This window comes from Labrus mixtus, chromosome 14 (assembly GCF_963584025.1).
Source record: "Labrus mixtus chromosome 14, fLabMix1.1, whole genome shotgun sequence".
NCBI classification, from domain to species: domain Eukaryota; kingdom Metazoa; phylum Chordata; class Actinopteri; order Labriformes; family Labridae; genus Labrus; species Labrus mixtus.
In genome coordinates, this window is record NC_083625.1 from 5,996,570 (window position 1) to 6,020,457 (window position 23,888).

Consider the following 23,888-nt stretch of genomic DNA (forward strand, 5'->3'; position numbering starts at 1 on the left):
ATACTCAAGCCATAGATGGCTGGATTAAGAATTGGGGGAAATATCAAAAAGTACAAAGACAGAAACAACTTGGTTTGGTAAGGAAGGTCAGTTATGTTAAATCGATTTTGTGCTATTTCTAAAAAGCAACCTATTGTGTAGTTAACTATCGCTAGTAGGTGGGGAGTGCATGTCCGGAGGCCTTTGAGCTTGGACTTGCTGAATGACACTACACATACTCTAAGGATGTGTGTACTGCATAGATCTGTGTCTGACAAAGTGCCAGAGATATGTCATATGAGCGTAACAACAGGTTGCTCAGGACTGCTGGCAGTAAAGCAGTAAAGTGCAATGAAATAGGTTCGTCCGTATTCAAGCTCTAACCAGAGTCTCTTATCTTTGAAGGCAGGATCTTATGTCTGATAAAACGTTTCAGTATGTGAACTCTCACTGTTTGAGTACCGAGTCCATACAGCACGGGGTTGGCAACTGATGGGATGATGATAAAATACAAAGAGAGGAAGATCCTTGCATCTACAGCCACATGTTTCATGTTGAATCGAGTTTGGATGATTTCGAATAAGGATCCTATGGTGTAGTTTAGCAAAGAGACTAAATGAGGGATGCACGTCTTAAGAGCACTGCCCCGAGATTCTCGCAGCAGTTTCCCACACACTCTTGCAATTTGCATGTAAGAGAAAACAATCATCACTACCTGAGGGACAACTAAAAACAGAATCAGTACGAGTCCCACTATACTTATGTATGGCACACTTGAACACGAGTTTTTGACCACTTCCATGTTCACACAGTATAATTTCGGCACCACTTTTCCGCAGAAGCTCAGGTTTAAGGTCAGAGCGTAGAAACATGCAAACAGAATCAGTGGGTAAAGACTAGCTAATGCCATAAGCTTGCTTATCTTTGAGTAAGACATGATGCTGTGGTAATGTAGAGGGTAACAGATGGCAATGTACCGGTCATATCCCATCACAGCTAATATAAAGAACTCAGCACATCCGTATGTGTGCAGAAAGTAGACCTGAGCCAAACACCACTTCACGCTAGTCTCATGTGTGTCAGACACGAGTAGAGCCATGACTGCAGGTAACAGTGCGGTGGTGCCGTACATTTCATTGACAGATAACATACATGTGAACACATTCATGGGTTGGTGCAGCTCTTTGTTCTGATGTATGACGGTGATGAGCAGCGTATTCAGAGTGAGAATGATAAGATACAGCAAGAGGAATACAGTGAACAGCCCATGTTTGTTGTTTTCCATGACAGCATAGGCAGTCATCGTGAATGTCAGCACGGTTCTGTTGTCCATATTTCACTTCAACGCTGTAAAAGAAAAGCATGCATTTTATAATACAGGCTGGTGAAGCACTTTATGATTGGTACTGAAGCTACTCAAAGCTATTTCAATGATATCAAGTCAACAACGAAATTAAAAGACAGATAAAGCGAGAACAAGAAGAAAGATGGATAGAGAGCCATTTAAAATCACAAAGCAGGGTTAAAATATTATACAGTGTGTAAGATTATGTCTAGAAAGGTCTTGAGTTGTTAAAATATGATGAGATTAAGATTAAAAGAATAGCTAGAAAGTACACTTATATAAAACAATTAGGGTTTGGACAGTCTAACATAAAATTTCTAAAAAAAAAGGTCAGAGGTCATTACTCAACAATGAACACATTTAATCACAGAATATGCTAAAGTTGTTGGTTCAGAGTGCAACAAACACACATCCTGTTACCTGCTTTCTGTCCTCCTCTGGAGGTAGCGGAGTGTGCCACTTGGTCACGGGTGGGCTTTTAATAATGCTCATCCGAGATGCGTTGATATCATGTGATGTAAGTGTGTAACTTGTTACCATGGCGTCCAAAGTATGTTGTTCCTCCAACACCTTCACACCAGCAGAAAAGTTTGGTTGAGAAACAACAACACAGATTCTGACACCTTAGCAAAGTGTAAAAGTAACACATAAAAATGTCAAGGATTGATAATTAACTGGACCCAAGTGCAGATGCGTTACAAAAACTATTTATTTTTACGAAAAGACTAGACGCAAAACAAAAACTTACAAGAACAAAATCCAAAAATGGAAAACAAGGAAACACTACAAACTCTGACATAGACTCTGAACAACAATACTGACAAACAACAATGAACTGACAAAGAGGGCAAGAAACACAGAGACTGTCAGTCTCAAATTCTCGGACTGTCAGGCGGACGGCCTGAAGGCAAGGCACATAGCCCGGAAAGTTCAGGAGGGCAGCCTGGAAGAAGGCCATAAGGCCACGACAGTTCGGGTGGGCGGCCGGGAGGCCGACTGAACACGGAGAGCAGATCAGGAGGGCGGCCTGGAGGCCGACCAGACGACGAGTGAGAGGCCGAGCATCCCACAAAGACACAGTAGTGGGCGGAGTCAGCAGAACCTCATACGAGAGTGCAGGAGTCGCCAGGACCTCAGATGACGGCTCAGGAGTCGGCAGGGCCTCTGACGAGGGCTCAGGAGTCGCCAGGGCCTCCGACGAGGAAACAGGAGTGGGCAGAACCTCCCACAGAGACACGGGAGTCATAGGAGTGGGCAGGACCTTCCACAGAGACAGGGGAGTGGGCAGAACCTCCCACGCAGACACGGGAGTCAGACGGCGCTCGGCCGGAACGGGGGGCAGGCGGCGCTCCGCCGTAATTGGTGGCAGACAGCGCTCTGCTGGAACAGGAATAGGGGGCAGGCGGCGCTCCGCCGGAACTGTTGGCAGACAGCGCTCCGCCGGAACTGGTGGCAGACGGCGCTTTGCGGTACAGAAACACAGGGAAGCTGAGGCCAGAGTTGAAGCCTGGGCTGATGCTTGGGCTGATGCTTGGGCTGAGGCCTGGTCTGAGGCCTGGTCTGAGGCCTGGTCTGAGGCCTGGTCTGAGACTTGAGCTGAGGCCTCTGCTCAGTGGAGTTGCCCGGCTCCAAGGCAAGGTCCAGAAGAAAGGCCACAAGTGAGCTTGAGGATATGGACTCCGGACATCTGTGAGCCACGTTGAACCGTTCTCCTCCCTCCTCGGGTGCCAGGGTAAAAGGCAAGACGAGTCCCTGTCCAGGGCGACTCAGAGGACTCAAAACAAAAATCTGCTGGGTCCATTGTTGGTCAGTTCATTCTGTCAAGGATTGATAATGAACTGGACCCAAGTGCAGATGCTTTACAAAAACGATTTATTTTAACGAAAAGACTAGATGCAAAATGCAAAACAAAAACTTACAAGAACAAAATCCAAAAAGGGAAAACAAGGAAACACTACAAACTCTGACATAGACTCTGAACAACAATACTGACAAACAACAATGAACTGACACAAAAGCCAAGAAACACAGAGACTAAATAGACATGGGGTAATCAGACACAGGTGAGACTAACGACACAGGTGAAGACAATGAGGGCAATCAACACTGGAGGGAAACACACAGAGGCAGGACAAGAAACACTGAGGACAACTATGACAAATACATGAAACACTGAAGACACTGTTAAACATCAAGACACACTAGAACAGAGAGGGACACAAGGATTTGAAATTACAGAATAACACAGGAAACACTGAAGACTAAACTAGGAAACACACAAGGGAAAAACCAGCAACACTAGGGAAGAACAGGAGAAAGCAAAACATGGAAACCTAAATACAAAACTAAATAAGACCAAATCATGACAAAAAATAAAATGTGATGCTTGAAACAGCTGCAGCGCAGAGTGTGTGTTTATTTAGAAGTCCTTTAATGCAGCGGTTCTCAACTGGGGGGTTGGGACCTGAAAGTGGGTCGCGGAGCCGTTGTCAGTGGGTTGCGAATTTGTGCCCGGAAAAACAACTATGTTGAAAAGTCAGTGAAGTTTGTTTTGTTCCATCTCTGTGTTCTGTCAGATGTTTCGTACAATCTGAGGTACGAACTGCCATATTTGTCTTTAGAGAGGACATATTATCCCCCTTCTCCAGCTTTTCAAACAATCCCCTGTGGTCTAAATGAAACATCTGTGCTGTGCTTTGGTCAAAATTTAACATGAATCAAGCACCAGAGGAGGTTTGTGACCCGGTATAAACCAGCTCTCTCAGAACGCTCTGTTTTGTTGTGTGTGTCTCTTTAAAGAGGTCATATTCTGCCCTTTTTGGGGTTCGTATATTTAATCTATGTATCTATTTTTGTACGTTCACAATAGCTAAAGTCTGAAAAAAAGACTGTTTTCATGTACTGCTCCTCCTTGCTCCCTCTACGCTCTGAGTCCGTCAGCTGCACTCTGTTGAGCCCACACTGTTAGACCCCACGTGGGCCAAGTCTGCTCTGATTGGTCTGCCGATCTGCTCTGTCGTTATTGGTCAGTTGCTCAGCACGCGTCTCGGAAATTTCAACGTGGGCTGCAGGGCTTGCCACAACGAGCCAATGGGCTTAGATCAGTGATCTCACACTGACAATGACGTCGGACTGACACATTTTTATCGAGGGGGGCTAGAACCGAGCGTTACATGCGGCTAATGCTACAGCTAACAGGAGGAGGTAGGAGAAGCCGTGTTTCTGTGGACTTTGAATTTTTGCACATAGATGTGCCTAAACATGCACAGGACACTTGGAAAACACACTAAAGAGCATATAAAACCAGAAAAAGCATAATATGGGACCTTTAAATGCAATGACCCCCCCCCCCCCCCGAGTTTTCCTGGTAGACATCACTCCACTGTAGCAAGAATGGAAATGGTAGACCTGCGCAAAATTTTTGTTCTAGGCTGGTGATGGAGTCCATGTGTGGAGATAAAATATATGTTCAAAAACACTGTAGAAGAAGATTTTTCATAATATGTCCCCTTTAAATAAATCTGATTAGTTGAAGAAGAAAAAAAATCAGAAATGTGGGTCGTAATTTGTCTTTAAGGAGTTTGTTATTATGACAAATCACTGCAACTTCTAAAAAAAAAGTTTTTACTTTTTTGCAACTATTCCAAAATTGATCATTCTAGACAGCTGTTTAATTATGACACATGTATTACTGTATTGGCCAGGACACTCTTGAATAAGAGATTTTTAATTTTAACAAGCAATTCCTTATACTGGGATAAGCCAGTCGTCCCTGTCCCGTCTGCAGCTGGTCCTGCAGTAAGGCTGCTGACAGGATCCAGGAAGAGGGAACATATCAGTCCTGTCCTAGCGTCCCTTCATTGGCTCCCAATACGATTCAGAATCAATTTTAAGATTGCACTTTATTTTTAAAGCCCTGAATGGCCTGGCTCCCCTATACATCACTGACCTCCTCAGGCCGTACACCTCATCTAGGCCCCTAAGATCGTTAGACATGGGCCTCCTGGCTGTCCCTCGCTCACAGCTCAAGCTAAATTTTATTATTTTTTAATTTTTTTGTATTTTATGTTTCTTGTGGATGTTGTGACCTGTAAATTTTTTCTTTAATGCATTGTACGGCACTCTGTTTTTAAATGTGCTTTATAAATAAATGTGACTTGACTTTTTCCCGGGTAACCAAATGTTAAAAAAAAGGCCTCCTTAAAATGCAAAGCTGACCAGTTGCCTTGTCAGACTACATAATCCTACGTACACCAATGTGTTTATGAGGCAAAGTTAATCATCTATATTTGACTTTAGCAGAAAATCCTTCATTCAATATTAATTATAGTAGGCCTAATTGTATTATCAGGAGCACAGCAACAACTCAAATCTAATCTTATTATTAAAATTCATTCCAGCCACGTTCACCTTACATGTCCTGATATTAAAAAAAAATCTTATTTCAAGATATTACAAGCAAAACTTAAGACCTGAATGACTTGTATTAAATGAAAAAAGCTGCTAGAGCGGTAAGTAAAATGTACTTTTTAATAAATGATATATTACATCTAATTTTTAGAAAAACCTATCATGTAAATGACCCTTGCTTCCTTATAAAAAGCATTTCAGGCTTTACCTTTGAATAGTTTTACCTCGAAATAAGACGATATACCTGGACTGGTCAGGTGACTGTGGCTAATATTAAGAGTCAAGAGATATTTTGACTGGAAATCAAGACAAACACTCATGGAAAGATTTAAGATCTCGCAGTAGTTTCCCTGTACCAAGAACTCTGGACTAATAACTAATTATCAATCCGTTTAATGCACACTGCACATATTGCACAAGTTTACTTTTTCTTAAAATTGTATTTTATTTATTTTATTTACCATTTTGCACAATTTATAATTTATTACTGTAAATATTATTTATCTTATTTTTACCTCATTTAATTTTATCTTTTTACCTCATTTGGTTGTATTGCACCGCGGGTCGGAGACAAACGCAATTTCGATTCCACTGTATGTCTGGCATATTTTGAAATTGACAATAAAGTTGACTTTGACTTTGACTTTGACTTTGACTTTTGGAAATATTAACTTTTCTGTTTTGCATTTTCTGATCAGACAGGTTAGTGAACAACGCTCCTTTAATGTCATGAAAATGAGATTGCGTGTCAAGAGTTGAAAAGCAGGGATGATGTAAACCATAACAGGATAAACATGCTCATTAGAGGTCATTAGTCCACTTTGTTTTTCCATTCCTCTAGAAAGCAATTAGACACCAGTGTTTCTCACCAGTGGAGACCTCTTTGGCCAGCACCTTGAGAATACAGCGAGGTAAACAGGAATGGTTTCCCTTAGGAGAACTCTGATGTAACACTGATGAAACTGTGCCTGAAAGGTCTTGACCTCTGTGTTGATGCAAATCCCGGCAATAATGTGCTCAGGCTGGCATTGCTCTGTAAAGCTCTGAATTGTTGTGCAAGCATTAACATTTTAATTATTAAATATTAGAATGAGTGGTGAGGTGTTCAATATATGCTGTAATAAATCATAATTTATGAAAATATGTCACAGATGCATGAATTCATTTTACAGTATTTATATTAAAACAGTGTGTGATAGGACGATGACAGATGAGGGAGTTCCACGAGACTAAATGTGTCCATAGAATCAAGATAAATACTCTTATCTACAGGCACAGTGGATGTTTATGTCCCACAGTGATTGTTCTGACTCTCTGTGACCGTGAAGCGGTGATACAGATTGTTTCATTCACAAAGACAACTCCAATAGGGGCTTTATTTCAGAATATTTTATTGCAATAATTAAATGGGTTTCAAGATAAAGGATGAGGCAAGGATTGCCCGATTAGGGTGAGGAATGGGGGATGAGGGAACCAAGTGGTTGAGAGAGAGTGATTAGGGGTAAAAGGAGACTGTAGAAATTTCAGGTTAATGAGCGGGGTGGAGACTCAGTTTAGGGGGAGCTATTTGTTTGCATTCTTTTAAGCAGTCCCAGTATTTCCTATAGTTTAAGAAAGAGGGAAGAGGGAGGGAGAAAGAAGCAGAAAATGACGGTTTGGGTGGAGGGCTGAGCAGAGGAACGGAGAAGGTGTGGTAAAATACATAAGGCATGAAAATAAGATTCTTATGTGGTCTTTGTTGCCAAACCAAGATTTAAAATCATTATGTGATGAAAATTTTTAACCCTTATGTTGTTGTAAAACACTTGATATGGGCTTTGGCTTTACTCATAGCTGTTGGTCACATTCTCCCTTTCATACCACATTCACACTGTGATAGCAGAGGCTGCTACATAAAGTGCACAACTGCCCATCATAAAGTCTAAATTAAGTCTTCTACATATTCACGTGCCTCTGGCGTGGCAGCATGTGTGGGTTCAGTTTCTTACCTAACAATAAAAAAACATACAATGAACATGTGGCTGCAGGAACTGGGGGATCAAAACTCCAACGTTTCCACTGAGAGACGACCAAATCTACCACCGCCCCTACTCTACACTGAGGCTCGAGGCCTTATCATATTTCTGTATCTATTAATGTATAATTCCAATACACTAAAAGACACCAAACAAGAGTCAACAGCAGAATACGCTTTTTGGTATTGGCAGAGAAGATTTGACATGTTTTTCATGGGTGCAACCCACATACTCAGCTCTGCTGCTCATCCCACAAATGCATATTCCTTACAAATGTGGCACCATTTAAAAGGGAAATAAACAGGCTTTCCAATGGTATAAGATTGATTGCCAAGGAACATTGTTACAACAAAGAAATAATCTACCAAACACAAATTTCCTTACATTTTGTGTAATGTTTACAATAAATGCTACACCTTTGGCCCTGTTTCCCTGCAATATCGCCTGTGTAAACAAAGACATACTAGCAGGCTTTTGTTTTGGAAACTATGTTGGTAAAACAGTAAAAACAAAAATTCCAGTCCCTCACTATCATGGATCCATGAAAAAATTAATAAAAAATTAATTTCATAACACAATGGCAGTGTATTCAAAAAATGTTGTTTCAATGGGAGTCAATGGCACAAAAAAATGAAAAGGACTAAAGGTGTGATTCTTTTTTTTAACATAGTTTATTAAAGAGTTTAGAAATACACTTTCATGACATTTTAAAATTCACCCCAAAATGTATGCCATATGCATCAACACAGCCAAAATTATTCACAATAAACTGTTTTTAAACGTCAAAAAATGCACTAGGACAGGGTTAAGAGAAACAGTGAGAGGAGAGAGGGGGGTAAACATGCATCTGAGGGCAGAGGCCAGGAGTCCAACCTTTACCCAATGTGTTTGGGACTGTAGCCTCCATGTAAGGGGCGGTGTTGCTACTGACAGAACTAAAACAGCAGTCTGAAGCCCCCTCAACAGCACGCGGAAACAAAATTTTCCTCTAACTCTCTTTCATTTATTTGTCCTTCCTCAATGTCCCTTTTAGACAAACTCACTTTATATCCAATGTTTGGCCACCATTCAGTGAGCAAATGGAAACCATGTGACAGTCACAGTAATCCAGTAAAAGGGATCAAACCAATCAGTAATTATTAGTTGTTGTTTTTTTACGAAATATAGTCTCCTTCTGCGAAAGAATTAAATGCTGTGCCTGCAGTTTAAATGCTGATGCTGTTTACAAACGTCTCCTTTCTCTCCACACATTAGTGCTCCTCAGAAATAGCTGAATGAAGACACACCTTTTCTGATGCTGAAAATGGAGAAAGATGTTTGTCTGTGTGCAAATGTCCACAAGCAACAAGGTTAAGGATGTGCATGTGTTTTAAATCAGCTGCATTGTTGGGCTGAGATGTCTGTGTGAATTCAAACTGAGAACTTTTTCAACCCCTCTTTATGAAAACTTTTTCCTGTTGGTCTCTTGGCAAAATGTCCACTGTGTAACAACTCTCCCTTCCCTTTTCATATGAGCGCTTCTTTACAGAAATAGTTGAATCAGAAAACGTCTTTTCTGATGCCTAAAATGAAAAAAGCTGGTTAAGCAAGGTTAAGGATGTGCACATGTTTTAAATCAGATACAAAACTTATTGGCATTTTGGCATGTTTGTCTCATGACAGGTCTAGGTCACGAGTCGAGCACAACGATGTAGGTTTCTTAAATGTGATTAAGAAAGGCATGTTGTCTTTAGGATGCTTATATGCTCTCTAATATAAAAACTAGTGACCAGTGTGCTGTTGCAAATTATCTTCACTCCTCCCCTTGGATGAAAATACAAACAGACTCGGGCCTAAAACCGCATTTTGGAGCTACAGTGTCAGACGCAAAAATGGCTTGTTGCCGTGTGGTTGTTTTGGCGCTCTTGGTTGTCTTCCTGCTTAATGGTGAGTCTTGATATCTCTGCACGTCTTTGCTGCTAGCAGCTGCTTGTCTTCACCCTTTCAGAGTGTATCGTTGATAGGATTTGTAATTTTACTGATAAAGGGTCTTTTATTACACAGTTGTGGAGAACGAGGCTGCATCCTTTCCTTGGTCCTGCCCGAGTCTAAGCGGCGTGTGCAGAAAAGTTTGCCTCCCCACAGAACTCTTCTTTGGACCTCTGGGCTGTGGAAAGGGCTTCTTGTAAGTCTTGGTGCTCGGACAGTATCTGAAGATGTGTTGCCTATTTGTTTGTTACTGAAATCTAATGCATTATTTGTTATTCACTTCCAGGTGCTGTGTATCCCATTTTCTATGAGCTGAGAACGATGGAATAGGAAAACATGCCTGGGCCGTTATTATAGTCCTTAACAATATCCTCAAGTCCCGCTAGAAGACTTATGGAGCCTCACTGAAGATGAGTCCAGAATAAGTCGTGTTGTTGGAGAGTCATCTTTGGCTTTTTTTTTTCTCTCTGATGTAACATGATGGACTTTGAATGATGTTTTAACTCTGCATAGTTTTTTTTTGTGCTGAATTTAACGCAGATGATCTGGCTGAAATAGAGTAATAAATAACATGTAACTTCCTGGATTTCTTGTCTGTTCTTTTCTTCATGCAGTTAAATTTCTTACTCTTTTTTTTACTCATTCATATTAAACATGCTGGGCAGAGAATCTGCAACTCTGCTTGCTTGAAACTAATGAAATGTGTTCATTGGAAGAAGAATGGAAAGCCCCTACAAATTACAGACTCATGACAAAGATAAACTACCATCATGTAAGGCCCTGTGTTTGGTCTTAAATCTAAACTGACATGTGTGAAGCCATTTTCATTGTGAGTATTGGAATTCTCATTAAAGTCACAGTTTAACATTTTCTGTTTCAGGGTAACATTAATAAACATTCAACTATAAAGACAACTCATCTGGGTTTCATTCAGGTTTCTCTCAGAGCTGCACACATTATATAAACTCTATAAACATGCTGCTCCTAAGAACCATATGTGAATGTCTCCAATCATTTTTATTGCATGGATAAATTAAGGGTGACTTTTAGCATTTGCTTCTATTGTGCAAACATAAGCTTATTGGAAAACCTGCAAACAGCCTCCTCAAAGCAATGAGAGGATCGAATATAGACATTAACTTACAACACTGAGATATTAAAGAAAAAAGGTTTTAGAGTCTCCAATTCAAGTTATCACACTTTGCACTCCATTTGCACAAGGGCCATTTCAAGAGAGCAACCCTCCATGTGAGTAAGAGTAAGAGTGCTTACTTCAGCTGACGGTGAGAGAGGGATGGAAAGTCTTAAAACTGGAAGAAATTTACAAGTTGATATTGCATTTCTGATGTTAAAAAACTAAATAATCTAAATAAAACATGAACATACAAACAAATTAAAGCATGTTTATACAAGATACATCATGGATTTCTTAAGGATATCATTTTTAAACTTTTCATGAGTTTGGCAGGATGTGAATAATTTCTTGGTGGCACACAAACTACATTGATGATATCAAATTTAATATACATTCATTTTCTTTCCTCTCTTACATCATTTAGTGGCATGATTGTGTGATGAAGCAACTCAAATTTAACCTTTACTGGACTCTGCCTGTCTCTACCTGTGAGTCTGTGAGTTGGTGTGTGCACAGCCAGCTTTGGGAACTAGTCTTTACTGTAGCAACTGTTTAGGCCTTAGGAGGAGGAGGACCGATCATTTCTCCTACATGTTTGTCTAAATCAAGGTGTTCTGAAAATAAACCGGAATCCCATTTAGTTGTTTTAACTTGTTTCTCAAAACCTCCTAACCCATTTCCTTTCACTGCTACATGAAAACATGTTTTACTGCACACTTCTGCCCCCTTGTGGTTACTAGGTTATATTCCCACAGCCAAATGCTGAGGCTGTAAGAAGACAAACCTGTCGGTGCTGTGTGATCTGAAGAGCATATTTGTCTTTTGATAAAAAGGCAAACAATGCAAGAAATTTCAGGAACTTGGACAGAGAGGATATAACTCTGAGCCGTCATCGTCATCGTGCACCTCATTAAAATATAACACCATCAAATGGCATCACAGGGTCTTGAAGTGAGGGTTAGGTGTTGACATTGGCATTAGTGGATTAACTTCACAGGCGGCCTGACTCACACTAAAGATAAATCTGTCTGGTTGCATAATCCTGTCAGCTTCCTTAACTTCCATCTTGACAAATTTATTAGCCTACATATTTTAGATTTGTCTTTCAAAGGTGCTTTGAGCTGTAGCTCCTTCATGACTCTCTTATGACCATAGTTATTATCTCCCTGTGGCTTCAGTCAAGGAAATAGATTAGAACAAATAACCTGAGGGAGAATGATTTCATAATCTGTTGACTAGCACTGCTGCTGATGAATAGGACCATTCTTTAACTGATGGTACGAGCGATAAAAACTTGACAGTGACAGTACAGTGACTGTACAGTACAGTGACTGTACAGAGAGCCTATCACTTGAGGGCAGTGCTGTGGCCTGTTGATTGAAGTACAGCAGTTATCTGTCTTTTCACACAGCATGTGTTAAGCTTTAAAGGGAAAGCAGATTCCTCTAAGGCTAATCTCTCGCAATAGACTTGGGAGGTGTGACTGACTTACAACTCACTTGCTGGAGTAATTTATAGTCAGCCCATGAGACCTGGTCGCTAGTCTATAGGCAGATGCCAGACTAAAACTGGTCTATCTGGTCTGTTTCTGTTGTGAAAACAGCCTGACATGTGGTAAACTAATCTCTTCTTCAGACATAGGTGTCAAGGATTGATAATGAACTGGACCCAAGTGCAGATGCTTAACAAAAACTATTTATTTTACGAAAAGACTAGACGCAAAATGCAAAACAAAAACTTACAAGCACAAAATCCAAAAAAGGGAAAACAAGGAAACACTAGAAACTCTGACATAGACAGACAACTACTCTGAACGACAATACTGACAAACAACAAACAACAAACAATCAACATACGACAATGACCTGACACACAGGGCAAGAAACAGAGGCTGTTTTCGAAACCGCATACTATACTACTAGTACATACTGATTTGGCCAAAATGCAGTATGCAGTATGCGAACAACTGCGAGATCCGCAGTATGCCAAAAATACCAGGATGTCATACTGATTCGGGAAAAATGTACAGTATGCATCGGACCAGTCTACCTCGCGTACTGTTTCCCACAATGCAAAGTGCCAGGTCAGAGATCAAAATGCCGGAGCGCAGCTGTTTGAACTCGTCGGTGGCGGTGACTGAATATCTTGCCACATTATGAACCAATAACAAATATGACATGTTCATATATTTATATGTCTTACCACCTTGTATTTTCCTGCTTTGTAGACTGTACAGTGTATGTGTCACAGCTGGACAAGCAGCTGCAATTACAGGGTGCTTCGCTTGCTCTATTACTACATATTATTCACAGCTGAGTAAAACCAGTTTAACCGTGCCAAGCATACTGCAAAATAACCGACGACGGGCTGTCATACTACATACTACTGTTGAACTCAGTATGCAGTATACAGTATATACTGCATACTGATTTAGATAGTAGTATGTAGTATGCGGTTTCGAAAACAGCCATAGAGACTAAATAGACATGGGGTAATCAGACACAGGTGAGACTAACGACACAGGTGAAGACAATGAGGGCAATCAACACTGGAGGGAAACACACCGAGGCAGGACAAGAAACACTGAGGACAACTATGACAAATACATGAAACACTGAAGACACTGTTAAACATCAAGACACACTAGAACAGAGAGGGACACAAGGATTTGAAATTACAAAAATAACACAGGAAACCCTGAAGACTAAACTAGGAAACACACAAGGGAAAAAACAGCAACACTAGGGAAGAACAGGAGAAAGCAAAACATGGAAACCCAAACGCCAAAACACAAAACCAAACAAGACCAAATCATGACAATAGGCCTACCTAATGTCATTTTTCTCTTAAATGTAATATACTGTAATACAGTTTTTTATATAAACTTTTGTTTAGATTTTGCTTCCATTCGGGTTTCATTTTCAACTTTAGGTTAATCATCAATGGACCTTGGAAAGCCATGGATTCAACAGTGCACACTGTTCGTTGCTGTTAGTCCATCCGGCCGCTGGTGGCGCTGTGGCTCACGACGCTGGTGAGTCATTCTGCCGTCACAACACGAAGAGACCACCAGGGAGCAAGAAAGCAATAACAAACAAACAAACCTAGCAGCGAGCTAACGCAACTTTTGGAAAGCCTAGAACATCCGTGAAGTATCTCATTCACGACTGACAAACCTGCTGCTGTGTTTGCACTCCAACGAAAACCGTGTAGGATAACGATGCACAAAGCCAACAAAGAAGACAAATAACTGGTAGGTAACATCTGCTAACACGAGCTAAACGTAAGCTAATGTTAATCCTTCCTGGTTTTTTTTGTTGCTAATTGAGAAATTAGCTGACTGTATAGTTGTGAAGGAAAGGTAATTTGATCGTTCCTACATGTTGACGTGAAGAAAATAAAGTGGCATGAGAGAAATAACTTAAAATAAAAACCTTAACGGAGCCGATATTAGCTCGACACACCGGGCTAAACACACACACACGATAAATACACCAGCAGATTGTGATGTCGTGTTTATCTGAGATGTTTTATCACTGAATCAAAACAATAGATGGGTTCACGTCCATTCTTAATTTTAATCTAAGCTCAGTGTAAAGCTCAGTGGGTCAGACTGCTGTAACACATTAATCTCCTTCTTTCTTTCAGTAATGTTTCTGAGGAGAGTTAGAGACACACCTTAAACAGGTTAAACATTACAACACAACAGATTAAGTCCCCCAACAAAATCCTGCAAAAAACAAAAGGTGTATTTCAACATGTTTTGGTGTTCGTACAAACGGGCTGCTGAGCACGTGGGTTAATTTCTAACTATAATACCATGAGAGAGAAAGTGACCTACATTCACTCCTCAGAGCACCTGAGCAGGTCCTTTATTGTTGTGTTGGGTTTGGATAGGATAGAATTACTTCATTGATCCCAAACTGGGAAATTGTGGCGTTACAGCAGCAGGTTATCCAAACACACAATATGAGTAAAAAACACAATATAATATTAACTACAAAGTAAATAAGTACTAAAAGATATCAAGAATGTGAATATACACAACCAGGATTTAACTTAGCATTACTAGTCTTAAATAGGAAGATTAAATATGGAAGATTGAATGTAAATGTGCAAAAACAGAGTTTTAAATGGACAGTATTGACACAAGTTAAAGTGCATGAGTGTAGACATATTATAAGCAGAAACTATACAATATAACGGCGAGTAGACAGACAAATGAAGTGAAACATGAGTGCAGGGATAATTTGTAAATTTAACATGTTCAGAACAGATTACAGTAAGGAGAGACAGATATTATCATGATGACGGTTCTCTGCTCGCAAGAGGTGAGCTGTTGTACAGAGTTATGGCCTAAATTAACTATATGTATAGTAAAGACAAACAAAGAAAAGTGTTTGTGAACAATCATTCATATTTACAGTCTGTAAGTCTGGACTGCCCGGCCCTGGTTCGGCCTGAAATGTTAGCAACTTGAGAAAGTGTTTCTCAAGCATATATTGTATCAAAATGAAAATCCCATATTTACGTTGTCTGCTTTTCTCCAAAATATATTCTAATCAATATTTTAGGGACACGGATCTTGAACATGATCTATTTAGTTATTTATTAGGATCTCCATTAGCTACTACCTACTCTTTCTGGGGTCCACTCAAAGACTTGTTTTTACTCTGTGCGTGTAAAATGGCAGCTAACGGCTTGTTCTGTGTGTAACAAGACACGCGCTCTGTCCTGACTGTGTGCAGAACACTCAGTAAAAAAAAAAAAACAAATGTAGAAAATCTAGACTCTAACTGTGCTGCTCACCCACTTTGAAATAACAGATTGAATTTGTTGTTTCAATTCAACGTGAATGTTGGAACATGGTAATTTGAAGGGGCAGTATAAAAGTAGGATAATTGTAAAGTAAAATTGGAAATCTATATTAGGCTCAAGAAATATAAGGTGGAAGGGACATGGTGATTTATTGAAGACCTTCTTTTAAGTGATAACTGTAATGTGTAACATGTTATCACAAAGGAAAACACGTTGATTACCAAGACACCACAGCCTCTTATGTGCTGTTCAAACAAGCTGCTATATCTTCAACAATGGGTTTTCTTTACAGTGGGTTTATCAGAAAACCTGTAGAGATTGTCGTCAACATCAGTACAATTCACTTGTGTGAATAACATGTCCCTTTGTTGATAAGAAGAACTAGCCTTCGAGGGACTTTTGTATTCTCCCAGGCTCACAGAATCACTTTGCATGACTATACATATACATGTTAATGCATGTCAAAGAGCCCGTTTTGCATTTACTTGTTTGCATATTCATTTGCATATTTGCCATATGAATAGCCTTTATACAACTGTAATCAAACTACAAATGAGCTTTAGACTGGTACCTGATGCATTTCTCCTCCCAATAAATGTACCCATGAATATGATATGCAACTGTCTTACCTCTTTCACAGATTAGTGTAAGCGACTAAGGATGGTTCGGGGTGGTCTGTGGTGCGATGGAGCTCAATGGAGCGTCCTTATTGCGGTTTTCTGCACCATACTTGTCCCGTCACCCACTCATGCCTATATCTACGCTGTAAGTTATCACAGAGATGTAACACATTGGCTTTCTAAGTTTTACATTTTAGTGGGATTCCTATGATTTCTACTATGATTTTATATCTATATTGTTTTTACAGCATTATAGCAACATGACATCCATGTTGTTCGAGGACCTCCCTGCCTTGTTTGGAGCTCAACTTCCTAAAGACGGACTGATGGTGAGAGCCGAGTACAAGACAAAGTACACAGAAACACATTAGTTTAATAGTCCTTGTCAATAACACTTTATTCTCTCTGTGTGTTAAAGGGGGTTTTGGTGGTTTCCAATCCACTTAATGGCTGTTCAATAATCGACCCACCTCCTCCACTGCCGCCATCTCATGATGCCAACACGACCAAATTCATGGTTCTCATCAGACGCTTTGATTGCAATTTTGATATTAAGGTCAGTAATGTTTTTTTGACTTTACAAACATCGAAGTTTCTTTTGAGGCGAACTGGTTTAATAGGAGGTACTTTTTATTTTTTATTTTAGGTCTTGCACGCTCAGCAAGCTGGATACAGTGCGGCAATAATTCACAACATGTACTCAGACACTCTGCTCAATATGAACTACAGCAATGGTAAGTCAACTCTTACAAATGTTCACTACTTCAAACACTCGCACTATTTGACTAAAATGCTCTAACTTCATATTCTTGTTGGTTTTTTTTTCATTTTTCAGACACTATTGCAGAGGAGATCGAGATATCCTCTGTGTTTACCAGCTACTATGCTTCCCAAATTCTCAGGAATTTCATAATTCCAGAGCAGGGGTAATTAAAAACGTTTTAATAATTCACTTATAAAACAGAACAATGATCTCATGAAACCTTTTAAAAGCCAAAGCAAACCTGCATGACCTTTCAGAGTAATTTCATAAATTCTGTTTTCTTTTCTTTCCTTTCAGGGCTTATGTGATCCTCAAGCCAGAGTTTGCTTTCCCACTCTCATACTACCTGATTCCCTTCACTGGAGTCATTGGCATGATCATTCTTGTAATGTGTGTTGTCTTGGTAAGTAAGCTTATGAAGTATGAAGTTTTGAACGTTTATTAAGCATAGAGTCCTTTTTAGCTGTTGAAAAGCAATAACAGTAAGCCAGATTCTCTGGGGCGGCTGCAGATCAGTTGGTAGAGTCTGTCGTCTCTCAACCGGACCGTCTGGGGTTTGATCCCCAACTCTTGAAGCTGCATATTAATGTTTCCTTGGGCAAGTCACTTAAACCAAAATTGCTTGTTGTGTTATCAGCGGAGTATGAATGGGATAACTTAATACTGATGAACACTTTACATCGCAGCCTCTACCTTCAGTGTGTGAATGTGTAGGTCTGACCTGCGGTGTAAAAGCGCTTTGAGTAGTCGGAAGACAAGAAAAGTGATATACAAGTCCATTTAACATTTACAATTTTAATGATACCCTGCTGGGGAAATGCCAAGCCAAACACATGAACATGCTCTGCCTCACTGCAGGTACAGGTCTAGTCCAATAGACAGTGTTAGGGAAAGAAGTGCAACACATTGTTGTCATAGTTACCAGATCAAAAAACCTTTTCCCTGCCGTTCTTGTGAGACTCAGCTGAATCTGAACCTCAGGATCCTCCATGAAAACAACAAACTAATCCATGCACGTTGACTCCTGTTTTGTAACCTTTTGCTGTTTTTGTTGTTGTGCTGTTCAGATGATACGATGTGTACAGTACAGAAAACGGCTGAGGAAAAATCGTTTGTCCAAAGAACAACTGAAGCGCATCCCGACCCACAAGTTCCGTAAAGGTAACAAGAAGTCATTTTCACCGTCACCGACACGTTGGAACAGTTTTGAAAGGTTAATTTTTACCTCCAAATATAACGATGCCATTTTGCTCGTCTGTTTCAGGAGACGATTATGATGTGTGTGCTATCTGTCTGGATGACTATGAGGAGGGAGACAAGCTGCGAGTGTTACCTTGTTCACACGGTAAATCTTTTATGCACTCTGATGGTGTTATGGTGACATTCATAAAGTATGTCACATTGGCTAAATGTCACTACTGAACTGAAACTACCAGCACATCTGTCTATTGAGGTTTAAATAGATTTTTTTTTTAAATATTTTTTTTGGGCTTTTTGGCCCTTTTTATTGGCGAGATAGAACAGTGGATAGAGTCAGGAAGAGAGAGAGTAGGGAGTGACATGCGGGAAAGGAGCCACAGGTTGGATTCGAACCTGGGCCGTCCGCGTTGAGGTCTATATCCTCCATATGTGGGACGCACGCACTTACCACTGCGCCACCAGCGCCCCATTGATTTTGATCACAAATGTTAAATAAAGTACTAGAATTGATTAAAGTCAATATTTGAACATTTTTCTTTGTTTGGCAAACATGCATTTTTTTTCTCATCTTGTCATTTAGCATTTAATGACTAATGAAAGTCTTTGTGTCAGATCATGTCCTCCTGAGTAACCCAATAACCTCCAAGTGCTTTTTTTATCTAGGGATTGGGAGGTAGCTAAATAGGCCTGCAAGATAGCAAGAATCTAGATAAACAATATGTCCTGTGATATAAGGATTAATTAAGTTGGGACATGAGGGGAGGAAGGCTTCTTCATGACTGTCTCATAGGCCTGGTTCTTTGTGTTTACTTAAGCTCTGTTGATGCTATCTTATGTTTGCTCTAGTCTACTTTCTTGTGTTCCTATCTGACACTTGGAGAAAGCCCTGCTGTGAATCTTTGCTTGTGAACTTCTAATTTGCTTGCAAACAATTTACACTGTCTTTCATCTCTACTTATTCTTCATTACAATTAGATTCTAAATTCTTCTTTCTGTTTTTAAGCCTACCACTGTAAGTGCGTGGACCCGTGGCTCACACAGACCAAGAAGACGTGTCCCGTGTGCAAACAACGAGTCACCCGGAACAAAACGGAGCAATCGGAATCCGATTCCGAGGAGGAAAGCGGAGGACGCCGAGAGGAAGAAGGGACAGAGGGCGACGGAGACTCGGAGCGCACTCCTCTGCTTCGGCCCTCCAACCCCGGGTCCCCCTCGGGGAGCCTGGGAGCTTATTCAGCCACCACCATCACCACTGCCCAGTGCCTCGCCTCACCTGTACGCTGCGACTCCCCCCTCCTGGATTACGAAGGCTACCACTCCCCGCTGGAGGACACGGACTCAGAAATCGAGGGTGCCGGGGGAGATGGGCACCACACCGACGATGACACCGCACAGCTGATTGGTAGGGATAGTGTGGAGGTCTGATGGGTGGAACTTGGATGCAATGAGATTAGTTTAACCTAAAAAAAAAAAAGGGGTCGTTATGTCTCGCTTATCACACTACACTTCACTTTTGTGGTTTGCGAGACACTAAACGTATCAGAACCTTTTACCAAGTAACCAGAGGAGGGCTTCTCGTTAGTGTCAAAGCACATGCAACACTTTGCATTGATAAATTTACTAAAAATGAAATGTCAAGCAACTCCACTCAAGTTTTTTACACACATTCAATCCTCTCTGTGGGTAGAATTTGTTTTAAAGCCGCATGTTTTTAAGTCCTAACTTGACCCACACTATGTGACCTAAGCACTTGTGCTACACATAAAGAACGGGCCCCTTAACCTCTCTGGTAATCTAACATGCTGTATGAATAAGAGAGTTACTGTAGTTCATCAACTAAATGATTTAAATTGGACCTTTTTGGGCTCCCCATGTGAGCGGTGGGTTAGGTCAGAGCAGTTTTAACGACTCGCTGTTGTCTTCATCAGAATCCCTTTTTTATCCGACACTCCTTTTTCCCGGCGCTCCTGAACATGGTGTGAAAATGGAGGGACACGTTTGTCTTCATTTAATGTTTTCAGTCCACGACGCTCACGTTTTTTTAAAGATATTTTATTCAAGTTGTCATCTCAAGTCTCACTACTAAACAACGATACTATTATAGCACACTGCGAAGATGTTAAACGTTTCTGCTGCTTTGCGTCTGTATTTGTTTTCTATGTGGTCAGTTTAAGGACAAATTAATTTTAGCTTTATCCAGTTTGTCACGTTGAACAAACTCAGGTTTTTATTGCAGCAGAGTAAAGGTCAGTGAGTATTGTAAATGAATGACAAAGACAGAGTTAAGGGTTTGCTCTTACAGATTGTTTTTAACTTCTTTTGTTTTGTTTTTTCTCTGAATCAGTGAAATTTAGAGTCATGATTATGAATCTGGGACCCAAGATGTGTTTTTTTGTTTTTTTTTCTTTTTTAGCAAAGAAGAGCATTATTGCCTTATATTGGCCTTGGTGTGATTGCGTATGTTCAATTAAATGTCTGGAAACTGAAGGGACAGGATTCACACTCCTTGGCTTTCTTAATGTCTAGCTGTATTTAATGCCGCTTTCTTCTCGTTTCCCTCTCTGACATTTTGCTCCACATCTTTTGTATAATGACACAGTAAAAGAACGAGAGCTCATTTGTTTCCACATGTTCAGTGCTCCTAATGAGACGTCATAGACACCTGGATCATTGGCTGTCAAACAACATCGGACTTGTTTCTGTACTTTTACCAAGTGACCTGTTCAGGGTCCAAACTGTTCTAGCTGTTTCACACTTTCTATAATGTTTCACAGTGTTGACTTTGATCTCCGATCCTAAATTCACAACTGTTTTTTTTTTTTTTTTTTTTAAATGTAAAAAGCTTACTCATTGTTGAACTTTTCCTAAAGATTCTGTCATGTGTGATTCAAATAACGAGTGCTGCAGGTGTTAAATAATTGCTTCATCATGGTCCAACTTTATAACCCTAACTCATATTTATACTAAGCTCAAAGGGGGGATCAAACTAGATCCTGACTGATTAATTACTCTGATGTACGTCGCTTTGGATAAAAGCGTCTGCTAAGTGAATTGTAGAATTGTAATCATCCAGCCGATATTAGATAATCCAGTGACTATGGGTAGTGGCTAATTTTATCACAGATATGTGCCGATATTATTGGATTTATTGACTACTCAAATGTCATTTCATTTGAGTAGCGTTGAACACTAGAAATTCTCTTTCTGGCTCTCACCAGCAGAGGGCGCTATATGGACTACAACGAGCATCATCACCATCCAGAGTGTGTAGCGGTGATGCATGCACAGTTACTTTCCAGTTGAGTGACCGTCTTGTCTTCGTTATAAATCTTTATAACGAGTTTGAGAACTCCATTTGAGGGATCAACCCAATAAATGTGTATATTTAAATTTATTTAGCTCTGCGGATCAAACGTAGATCTAAGAATGATATCGGCCAATATACATCGGGTTTATTTCTCTTATCGATATCGGCCCTAAAAATCGATCGGGCCCTAGATCAAAGCCGTCCCCTAAAACGCCCCCACTACAGATGATAGGAAACACTTCAGACACTGCGTACATTTGTATTCTCCATCTCAGCATTTGTTGTCTCACCGTTGTATTTTGGTGTGAAAGATGAGAATCAGCAGGACATTCCTTCTTTATATCTCACTGATTGTTGATCAAAAGACTTAACACAATGATGTTTTAATCGGGACTCGTTGGCAATAGTCAATATTGTAAAATCGAACCGCTGTTTTCCTTTTCATGCTTCGATGTCTTTTGTACTGTGTCCTTTCTGTTTGGCTCTAAATGTCTCACTTTGAGAGACTGTTGACTTCAACAATGAATCCCCCCCCCCCCCCCCCCCCCCCGTATGATTTATTGCTCCTCTTCTTTTAGAATGTGCCTAGTTCATTACTTTGAAATGAAACATGTACAGTGTCAACTTTGATTTTCATGTATAAAGCACGTCTGAGAATCCTTAGGATGTATAAACAGTCTGTGGAAAGTCGCATTTAATGTGTGATTTGTGGAAGATTAAATTGATCTTGAAAAAGGAACTCGGATGCTGTTTTTTTTTATTTTTTTATTGTGATATCGGGAGAATAATACACAATTTACTGCCATATATGATATCAGTTTGAGGCAGTAGCCCAGTCCATGGTGACTTGGGTTGGTAACCGGAGGGTCGCCAGGTCAAGTCCCGATGCGGACCATAATATGGAAGTTGGTCTGGTAGCTGGAGAGGTGCCAGGGCACCTCCTGAGTACTACCGAGGTGCCCCCCTAATATGATGGTAGGGGAAACACTGATGTGTGTGATTCTGGCCGATGTGTGTGAGAAGCATATCTCTAAATAACAGAGTGTAAACCTGAGTTTCCCTCAGAGATTAATAAAGGATATAAAATTCAAAATTAAATGCAAAGCTACAATACATGTGCAACACTAGTATTAGCTCTTGCTTAAGCAAAACAAACATCAGCATGGGTCACCTCAGAAATGTGTTGGTCATTAATCTCAAGTCTTTAATCCTATTTGCATGAGATTCTTAACTAATGAGTCTGTGGGGCAGAGAAACCCTGCTGAATGTTGCATTCAGGCGCCACTGCTCTCTCTAATGGTTACTCTCATTAGAAAAGCACAGTTAGTATAATTATCCTTTTTCTCATGGTATTCATACGCTGTTCTTTAAATAGACTTTTTATTAATACTGTACATGCTGAGCTTGGGCTGCTCTGTATCTTCTTTGGGTTCAAGTATAACAGCCATGTTTCTCATTTAAAGAAAAGTCTCCTTATTTGTCAGCCGTTTTTTGCCACATTTCAATGAGCATCATTTAAAGCTCCTGTGATGCAGTACATCTAGATATCAATCAATCATTATGTATAGTGCCAGTTTATTTATTTCAAATAGGGGACAGTGCACATTAACGAACATAAAAATGTAAATATGACAGATTATAGCCACAGGCTGATTTCCATTTGTAGTCCCGTGGCAGGTTGGTGGTGAACAGGTAAACAAGGTTACAGAAAACCCACGATGACAAGCAAAAACCAAACAACAAGTAATGACAAAACAACAACATGTACTGTACATTAGTTAACAGAGACACATAAATATACCAGTTCAAAGAGTGGCTGTTTGATTTTGTTCAGACCAAACCAGTATAAAGTGACCATCAGAGTTAAAAGTGCTTAAAGTGCTTAAGGTGCTGCTAAGGGAGGTAAAGTGTCTCAGTGCTGGAGTATTGCTCATAAATTAAGAGGTGCTGGTGTAAATTGCACATTTCATCATCATCATCCTTTATTTAAGTTCTCGGAGAGATCATTGAGGGCGACCCTCATTTACAATGACGCCGAGAGTACAGACATAAGTGACAAACAAAATGAGTTAAGGCTACCACAGGAAATGAAATCAATAAGAACAATAAAATATATAAACTAAAAATAATTAAAAGCCTGAATGACGACAATGATTAGTCAACAATTCAAATCAAATAAAACAGTTACAGTCAGGTATTGGGCGGTTAAGAAGAATAGTTCTAAAGTGTCCAAAAGTGATAAAAGTAAAAATGTTCCAGGAGTTTGAGTTTGATTTGCCTGAGAGACTGTAACTTTAAAGTACTGCTGTGATTGCACATGGCTCTACA

At 40.1% G+C, this 23,888-nt stretch overlaps 4 protein-coding genes across 6 annotated transcripts in view; 3 read left to right on the plus strand and 1 right to left on the minus strand.

The window, feature by feature from the left end:
- LOC132988864 (serrate RNA effector molecule homolog) overlaps positions 1-23,888 on the plus strand; it is a 164,038-nt gene that overhangs the window by 123,824 nt on the left and 16,326 nt on the right. The gene's annotated exons all lie outside the window — the stretch shown is intronic.
- Positions 327-12,654, minus strand: LOC132988866 (olfactory receptor 52D1-like). The gene is made up of 3 exons (XM_061056491.1): positions 12,595-12,654; positions 1,745-1,894; positions 327-1,326 (listed from the first exon to the last, which is right to left on the minus strand). Exon 3 carries the CDS (start codon positions 1,310-1,312, stop codon positions 359-361), a length of 954 nt encoding a protein of 317 aa, XP_060912474.1. The 5' UTR covers positions 1,313-1,326; positions 1,745-1,894; positions 12,595-12,654; the 3' UTR covers positions 327-358.
- defbl1 (defensin, beta-like 1) lies at positions 9,516-10,303 on the plus strand. The gene is made up of 3 exons (XM_061056186.1): positions 9,516-9,675; positions 9,793-9,913; positions 10,004-10,303. The coding sequence occupies exons 1-3, from the start codon at positions 9,558-9,560 to the stop codon at positions 10,026-10,028; spliced, it is 264 nt and encodes an 87-aa protein (XP_060912169.1). The 5' UTR covers positions 9,516-9,557; the 3' UTR covers positions 10,029-10,303.
- On the plus strand, positions 13,890-22,299 carry rnf167 (ring finger protein 167). Its single transcript, XM_061056490.1, has 10 exons — positions 13,890-14,105; positions 16,311-16,435; positions 16,539-16,619; positions 16,709-16,846; positions 16,937-17,024; positions 17,126-17,216; positions 17,351-17,456; positions 18,121-18,214; positions 18,318-18,398; positions 19,257-22,299. Exons 2-10 carry the CDS (start codon positions 16,331-16,333, stop codon positions 19,676-19,678), a joined length of 1,206 nt encoding a protein of 401 aa, XP_060912473.1. The 5' UTR covers positions 13,890-14,105; positions 16,311-16,330; the 3' UTR covers positions 19,679-22,299.